General features: G+C 37.5%; 1 protein-coding gene across 1 annotated transcript; it reads left to right on the top strand.

Annotated features, from left to right (window-relative positions):
* Positions 1 to 976: 976 nt before the first annotated feature.
* LOC140330783 (transcription factor Sox-17-alpha-A-like) lies at positions 977 to 3,468 on the top strand. The gene is made up of 2 exons (XM_072411199.1): positions 977 to 1,322; positions 2,233 to 3,468. Exons 1-2 carry the CDS (start codon positions 1,046 to 1,048, stop codon positions 3,108 to 3,110), a joined length of 1,155 nt encoding a protein of 384 aa, XP_072267300.1. The 5' UTR covers positions 977 to 1,045; the 3' UTR covers positions 3,111 to 3,468.
* The last annotated feature ends 5,708 nt before the right edge of the window (positions 3,469 to 9,176 follow it).

The following is a 9,176-nucleotide window of genomic DNA, read 5'->3' as shown; positions in this document are numbered from 1 at the left end:
GTGTTTCAATTGCAGTTATTGATTTTCTATCAGAGAAGGTTTCAGTGAATGTCAGATTCACTGCTTTATAAATAGAGCCCATAATAATATGTAAGGGTGATAATGCAGAAAGTCTGAGACATATGTAACACCATCTGTAACTGAAAAGCATGCAGCCATTATCCGAGTTCCCTGCAATGATGAGCTAAGGACATTTTTTAATAATATTAATAAACAGGGTTTATATAGCGCCAACATATTAGGCATCGCTGTACATTGACACTTCATATGATGGGAGCTCCATGCAGGGATCAGCCGGAGCTGTGTACTTATAAATAATTCTCAGATCCATTCAATGATCTCTGATGTAATACATCTGATCATTTATCCATAACATATGTTCGTCAGATTAGTTCTGTGATTAGATCTTTGTATAGATGTCTTCCTTCACGTGTCACTAGTGTTATATCTTTGATTCTATACTTATAGTATACTTGCATTCTTTACTATTACTCTGAATAGACGGCACCAAATCTTTTCAACAATTACTTCAAAGAAAGAACAGAAAAGTAACCAAAAAGCAATATTATTCGTTGCTACAAACGAATAAACATTTCTCAGGGACTTGTGCCAGTATTTAATAATAAATCAGCCTAAATTCCTCCTTAGATTGAGGCATTATGCGCTAATGATGGCTGTACAAAGTCTTAATTAGTAGCCCGGAGGGTGTGGATTTTGTGAAAAGATTTATAAAAAGTGTGTAATGGGAGGCAGCGGAATGATGAATCTCGGCTGAGAAAGGAGCGCTACATTCCTGGCAGCGATCACCAGTGCAGGTGTCACTTACAGGCTACCTGGGGGCGGGGCCACGGCCACACGGCGCCACAGCCAGTAGAACGGTCCGCACGCCCTTCACACCTTTATAGCTTAGCCCCGCCCCTGCGCGCTGATTGGCTGGCGGTGTGGTTATAGAAGGCAGAGGGTGAACTCAGGGCAGACACAAGTCTTAGCGAGTCCCAGCGAGCGCAGCGCTCCGGTCACCAGCTGTGCACAGCGATCTCCAGACATGAGCAGCCCTGACGGGGGATACGCCAGTGACGACCAGGGAAAGTGCTCAGTGCCAATGATGATGCCCGGGCTGGGGCAGTGCCAGTGGACAGACACCATGAGCGCCATGGGTGAAGCCAAAGTCAAATGTGAATCGGGATCTGCCAGCAGGAACAAAGCCGAGGCTCGGATTCGCCGCCCTATGAATGCCTTTATGGTTTGGGCGAAAGATGAGCGCAAGAGACTGGCCCAACAGAACCCGGACCTGCACAATGCCGAACTCAGCAAAATGCTAGGTAAGGGGCACAGAGATCGGGCATCAGGGGGTGGCGATCAGGGTACAAAGTTTGTTCATAATCCAATCTGTATAACATACAATTATTTAATTAGACACCTAAATCCTTTACTATATTATATTCCTATTTCTATACAATTTTAGTGCTTATAAGTGTAAAATACTGAACCTGCAGACTTCTCTAGAGTTCATTCACATTTTACATTTATTTTGTTTTATTTAGTTGTTACACTGTTCTTATCACCGAGTAGATTTATATTTATCATTTGCTTTTGTATATTGAAATATATCATTCTTATTTATGGAGACTGCAATGCAAATATTCAAAATGACTAAAATTAGCCTTACTTATGAAGTGTTAGGATTTATTATGAAATGATTATTGGAGTATGAGATAAGTCGTTAGATGATATATTATTTAATTATTATTATTATTATTATTATTAATAATAATAATAATAATAATAATATAACATGTTCAATCTCGGTGCTGTGCATTTTAAAACAGTAAACCATTAAAGAAAGAAATATTAAGGGAACTGTATTAGGCACTTCAAACTTTAAATATTGTAATTGGTCTTTACAATATTTAAATAGTAATACAAATATTCAAATTAAATTATAAAGTTGCTAGCAAATAATTGCATTTGTTACTAATATATTAATATTTACACCAACTTTATATTAACTTCAATGGTATGTAGTATATCTTTATTACATTGCACTGTATATTTTTATAATTGGAATTATATTTATTGCAATCCATTGAACTGTTGTATATTGATATAGCTTATCACATTGTAATATTAATAAAGTGATTGGGTCTTTGGGCAGGAAATGAGCCCACATTATGATGTCATGCTTTGTTCTTATCATCATGTTAATTGTTTGCTATTTCTTTTGATTTGCAGGGAAATCCTGGAAGTCCCTGACATTGACTGAGAAGCGTCCATTTGTGGAAGAAGCTGAGAGGCTGAGGGTGCAGCACATGCAGGACCATCCCAATTACAAGTACAGACCCAGGAGGAGAAAGCAAGTGAAGAGGATGAAGAGGGCAGAAAATGGTTTCATGCACATGTCGGAGCAGGGTGAACCGGCAGTCCTGGGAGCCGATGGCAGGATGTGTGTGGAAAACTTTAATCTGGGCTACCCCGAGGCATCCTACCACCATCACCACCACAGTCAGCATCCTCAGGGCAACCACTATAGGGAGCCTCAGGTAATGGGTGCCCATTATGACAGCTACAACTTACCCACCCCTGAGACTTCTCCACTGGAAATGCCAGAGAATGACTCTGTGTTCTTCTCATCTCCAGTCCAGGAAGAATGCCAGATGATGCCTTACAGCTATAATTCCACATACCCTTCCCACCAGCAAAGTCCTGCCAATAGCATGCTTGCCAGACAGATGGCACAGACAGAGCAAATGGGACAAGGCAGCCCTGTGCAGAGCATGATGGGATGTCAGAGCCCACCGCAAATGTATTACAGCCAAATGTACATTCCCAGTGCCGGGAGGCATCATGCAATGGCACAAGGTGGGCAGCCATCCCCTCCTCCTGAATCCCAGCAGATGAGTAGAGCAGAGCAGGTGCAGCAACCTGAAATATTGGCTGAGGTGGACAGAACTGAGTTTGAGCAGTATCTGAGTTATGTGCCCAAGCCAGACATAGGAATGCATTACCATGGACAGGAGCAGCCTGTGCTCAATTCCGAGAATGGACTCATATCTGCTGTCCTGTCTGATGCCAGCACTGCTGTCTACTACTGCAATTATGCCAATGCATGAAATGCACTCAACATGCATCTGCTGCAACAGAGTTGTCACAATGATTTCCAGCTGGGGAATCATACACCCTTTAAGTCGTTTCAGACTTTGGACTGTACAGGAAAAAACTATAAATAATGTATGTAGTTAATAATTTATGTAAATTATTACTTCTAAACTGATGTATTTCCAGTACAACTAGTAAAGATCAAATTTTTACATTTGATCACGTTTAGTCTTCATTGAATGCAATGTAAGTATGTTGTTTATTGTGTACAAGTACACGGAGCCTTTGTATAAAGCAATGATTTGTTTCTATATATAAAGATTTTTTTAATGATTTTATATTGCACTTTTACAAATAAAAGATTTAAGATAATTGGTCTTGTCATGCTTTGCTTTTTTTCTTGCCGTAAAATAACCAAAAATTATACTGAAAACTAACAATCAAAACCATTTCCTCTTTATTGCACATACATAGAAAAAAAATACACCAGACAAAAATAGAATGGTTTACAAATTTACAAATTACAAATATTGTCTATTTTTTTTTATTCAGCATGTGCAGTACATTATACATTGTAATCAAATCTATCACAAGACTTTTATTACTCTGAAAGGTGAAATCTGTTTGGGTATTGCAGAGAACCTTATTGCTGTCTATATGGTCTAATTAAATCCTGGAAATACTGGGGGTGCAAGCTTCGGTATTAAAGTTACTTTTATTTACTTTGCTTGTTAAAAATTACAGTGAATAGTTTCTTTTTATTATCTACCATGCTTTTGAAATATCATTTGCTGCATATAACTATTTTACCTTTTAACTGTAAGGTGATAGAATATAATTCTGCATTTAGAATTATTTTCTAATCATTGCCACAGAGAGATAAAACTTCCCATATAAAACATTGACTCCATAAGCAACGTTTTATATGGGAATATAAAACATTAATGGTCAATTATTTATTTTTATCATTTTAATATTTTGTGATTATGTTGTAGTCCTGTGATTGTGTTGTAGTCCTACTGTAATGCTAACATAAATCCAACATACTGTATGTGCTACACATGTTCATTCTTCATATTTGTCATTTAGCAGATAATAGAGCCAATGTAGTATTGTGCTGGGTCCAAATACAGAGTCCGCTGATGTAAATCATTGAATTTCCTGCTGATTAAAAAATAACATTTACAGCAAGCCCAACAGCTTGATTTAAATGATGTCACCAAGAAGCCTAATAAAGATCAAAATCTTATGCACTTTCTAAAAAAAATATTTTTTTTTCTTAGGAGACTGCTAAAATATATTTCCTGTAAAAATCTGTAGTGATTTTATATTTAAATAATCACAACTGAATCTAACCTTCCCTTCAATGTACTTGGTTTTATAAAAAAAAACAAAACAAAAAAAAAAACGTAACAGTAATACTCATAGTATTTCTGATTCCTGTTACTTTTTAGAGATGATCAGGGAGGTAATATGTTGTATTTTACAAATCATTATTAGGAAAAACAAAAATGATTTTTATTGCATCATGTAAAGTTTTATGAACAGTTTGCTTCCACAGGGGTTAGTTTAATAGTTATGTCAAAAATGTTGTCTTAGTTATGGTTTAATTAGGGGAGGATTAGAATCCCTGTCAGGTTTTTCCTGCTAGCCGAGACTTTGTTACCATACATAGATTTCCCCTCTACTTCTGTCATGGTTACAGGTTTACCACACAGGGAAAATTTTCAACACATAAATAGTAAAGTAGAAGGTTAGAACCCTGTCATGGCTTTAACACTGTCTGTTTCCCTATTACAGATCCCCCTTCTCTTCCTGTAAAATGTGACTGCAGTCCCAATCATTCTCCACTCTATTCAAAACCAAAGAAAACGATTTACCTTATTTTTTATTAATATGATCATTAACAATAAACATTATTTGTATAGCGCCAACATATTACGCAGCGCTGTACAATAAATAGGGGTTGCAAAAATGACAGACAAATACAAGCAGTGACACAGGAGGAGGAGAGGACCCTGTGCACAAGAGCTTACAATATTTTTTATTACCCCAACTATTTGTAGCTATTTCATATAAAATGTAATTTAACATGGGATATATTTCTTTAGCTAGGAACTTTGTATGCAACATTTTAATAAATTAGATATTTGAGTCCATTAGAACATCAAAACAAATTTAAACAATTAATAAAATAATTACAAAACTAAGGGCTTCTCCTAATTTGACCAATTGAATGTTGATTGGGAAAGGAAGTTGCTTATCAAACCAAGGTGACAGGCATTCGCTGGCCACAGATTGTACTTTATTATGCATTATATACTATGTGGTGATTTTTACACTGATATCTGTTCTATAATGTGTGGTGTAAGGCAATAAAATGATCATTATTTATTTTACTGCTTTTACCTCCACTAAAATTTTGATAAAATGCTTGGCTGGCAATTCATTTAGCTGCAATCAGTGTACAGGGATATCTATTGGTGGTATGATCTTGATTCTGGAATTATGTGTTGTCCAAAAATAATTTGAAAGTTTTAAGCAGAAAACTGAACCTCCTTATTCTGCCCCTATTTCTTTCAATGCCACCCCCTTTCTTATTTTGATCACTGCCATCTATGCACTGGAATGCAAATTGGTTTCCATCAGCTATGTAAACACATTAGAATTTTGTCGCTGGAAAGGATCACGATCCTTTCCAATGACAAAAGGCTGAAAGATGCATGAATAAGCGATGTACATAAAGCACCATTGCTGTTTATGGAGAGGGGAGGGGGGAGAAATAGCGACTTGCACCCTGCTGTGCTCTCTCCCCTTCACTTGCATTGCGGTTGTTCGTCCTCGCAGACCCACAAACGGCATCAAACGGCCGCTGTACACACGTCAGATTCTTGTACGATACTAGCCCTCATCTGACGTGTATACATAACCTAAGGCTAGATACACACGTGCAATGGTTCTCGTCCGGTAATGGACTCAGGGCTGATATTGGACGTAAATCTGGCGTGTGTACAGCGCTTGTTGTCCATCCTCTGAATGGGCATCATGGTGAATTCACGGACAATTAACGATGAACGATCCTAATGGAAGTGTAGGGAGAGAAAGCACAGTGGGGTGCCGCTCCGTCGTTCTCCCCCTCCCCTCTCCATAGAGCAGAATGGTGCTGTATGTACAACACTCCTTCATGCATCGTGCAGTCGTTAGTCGTTGGAAAGGATCATGAAGGGACCTTTTCAACGACAAATATTGCACGTGTGTACATAGCCTAAGTCTATACAGTGAGAGTTTTTATTCTGTACAAGGCCCCCAGCTAGTGCACCTGCAACTGACAGAGTGGGGGAACCAGCAGGCCCTGTCCCTGCTGTGGGGTAAACTGATCCTTGTTGCCTAGTTACAAGGAAAAGTATTTTGGCTTCCATGGTAGTAAATGTTATACAAAGACATTATTTTCTGACCTGCCAGACCGGTTCAAACTAAAACACAAGTGTACACATATACACAACTTATTTATTATTTATGTAACTATGTGTCACTCCATGCCCTGTATCATTGTGCCATAAGTATGTTATATTGATGTAGCATAAATCTGTGTTCACTTCAAATGCCACATCAAGTAAAGGAGAATAAAAAATATTTGGAAACTCAACGGGATTAAGAAATAACCCTCTAAATGTCTATCTAGCTGGAAAGATGATACAAAAACGTAAATGCAATATAATACTTTGACTGCAGCAACACTCATCAACCCCTGGCTGACCCCAACCACATTATGCCAGAACTAGTAAAAAAATGACAACTATTAGAAGTGTAAAATGTGCAGATTTGTTGCCACAGATAGGAAAGATAGAGTTAGGAAGAGGGCTCCATTTTTCATAGGTCCACTCTGGTGATACCTATAGTAATAAAAGAATAAATTATGTATGCAAGGACCAGTAAGTCAACACATTTTGGAGTAAAAAAAGAGCCCCCCAGGCCCAGAATTCCTCCTTTTCATTTCAGTCTCACAAGATGGGGTTTTTCTCTTAGCAGCTAAACACAACAGGGTTTCTTTGTGTTTATTAAACCTTAGATATCGAGCTGGCAGTCTTTGTTATTTTTCTTTATTTTCATATAAATTGCAATAAAGGGTTTTCTAACGATCTGGTAAACTGCCATTAAACTGGTTTTAACAAGGTTCATAATTCCAGATGCAGTGCCACATCTTGTACCATCCAATATAAGACATCAACTATAAAAGCAGAGTCTAAATTTTGATATTTTAGATATACAGCAGTATATGCATGATACATTATTATTATTATTATTATTAATAATAAACAGGATTTATATAGCGCCAACATATTACGCAGCGCTGTACATTAAATAGGGATACATAAGTAAATATTGATTTAGTATAATGTTAAATGAAACTTGGAGGCTGTAATTGCTGTACATTTTTTGTACATTAACATGCTTTGCAATGTGCTGCAACAAAGATGAGTTTGGGGGAGTTGTTTGGGCCATGTAAAATAAATAACATTGCTGTGTACTAATGTAATGCAAATTGGTTTCCATACATTACAGATACAAAACAATTGCTGAGTTTCAATCGAGATCAGCTCATTGAATTTTTTTGTTTTTGATATCTGTACTGGATAAAAAAATCTTATTGTCCTTTTTTCTTATATGAAGTAATTATGTTCAATGATGGATGCCTTTAAAGTCCTGTATGATCCTTTTCTTTCTGTACTGATTGCTACTTGGGATGTGGCATTAGGTTTGGATCATAACTGCTGGGGAATTTCACAAGCAAACATTTGAAGCTAATTTCCACACATTGCAGTAAATGCATGTTACAGCAATACATAGATGTAAAGTTGCAACATTATTACCACGGTCATAGACATTTATTAGTAGCCAAATAATATGATTGCATTGCATTTGTTGGCATGAACATGCTTTTTGTACTGGCCATAGCCAAGCATCCATGAACATTGAGAGATTTCTGGCACTGGCCTGATACAAAAAGAACAATGGAAAATACACACCTAGAAAATGTTTTATTTTATGTTTAAGTTTGGAGTTTTATATGTTATACTTTAGTTGTTTGAAATCTGAACTTAAATATACTGCTGACATATGCTTTCTTTTACCGCCTTCTTAAATCTGTGGCTACTTTAAACCTAAACACATGTATGGGCTACATGAAGTGTGATGTAATTTGTTAAAATGTAGGCACACTTTCAGTTTTTAGATGATAGCCCCAAGGTTGGGCCCAGCGGTCTGCAGAAAAGACAACTGCCTTGGGCGCTTTAGCAGAAGAAGCAACACATTAGGAAAGGACCTGCAGCCTATGCTGCTGAAGTAATTAACTGCTCAGGGATTTACTTCACTTTTTTCTTTCACTTCAATTTTTTTATTTGGGTTGTTAAAGGATAAGACACCAGCCAGCCAATTCTAAATTACCAATGAGTGCAAAAACAATGCGGGGGTGGGCAGAAGTGGCTGCCTTGGCAGAGCTTGCAAAATTTGCCACCTAGAAAAAATTCACAGCTCAAGTGGAAGGGGGGGGGGGGGGCGCACTTTAAGATTTTGCTTGGGCGTAAAGGTTTTAGTGCCAGCACTGACGCAATGAAAGATAACATGCTAAATATTGCACATTTGGCTTTTCAGGGGACCTGAAGGTGTGGAAAGGATTCTGAAAGTAAGGAGACTGTTCCTCTGCCTTTGATAATAATGTGATGTTGTGTTTGCTGCTGATTCTGGTTTCCAACCCTGTGCCATAAAATAAAATAAAAAATTTGAGTTTATTGGTTAATTGTGAAAACAAATGACAACAGTTTCACATTTCTCACTAAAGTAAAAAAAAACTTCTTAGCAAAATGGCATTAAGCCTGATATATTAGAAATATACCTTTTGTAATAGTAAGTGAGGTCATAAGACAACAAACCACTATAGCAAGTGAATACAGGTGGCATATGTGACATACACGCTTGCTGCACATGTTTTAGAGTGCATACGGTAATGAAGAAACTGTGCCGTCACTGAGGATTACGGTAGTGTACAGGAGGGAAGTGATCGCCGCCTCGTGCCGCGGCAT

This window comes from Pyxicephalus adspersus, chromosome 5 (assembly GCF_032062135.1).
Source record: "Pyxicephalus adspersus chromosome 5, UCB_Pads_2.0, whole genome shotgun sequence".
NCBI classification, from domain to species: domain Eukaryota; kingdom Metazoa; phylum Chordata; class Amphibia; order Anura; family Pyxicephalidae; genus Pyxicephalus; species Pyxicephalus adspersus.
Note: the sequence above shows the minus strand (reverse complement) of the source record. Positions and strands in the feature narration are given on the sequence as shown.

What these genes read in the sequence shown, in the direction of transcription:
- LOC140330783 (XM_072411199.1), top strand. Translation starts at nt 1,046, where the DNA reads ATGAGCAGCCCTGACGGGGGATACGCCAGTGACGACCAGGGAAAGTGC. An exon ending in CGAACTCAGCAAAATGCTAG is followed by an intron (nt 1,323 to 2,232) that starts GTAAGGGGCACA and finishes TTTGATTTGCAG; the next exon opens with GGAAATCCTGGAAGTCCCTG.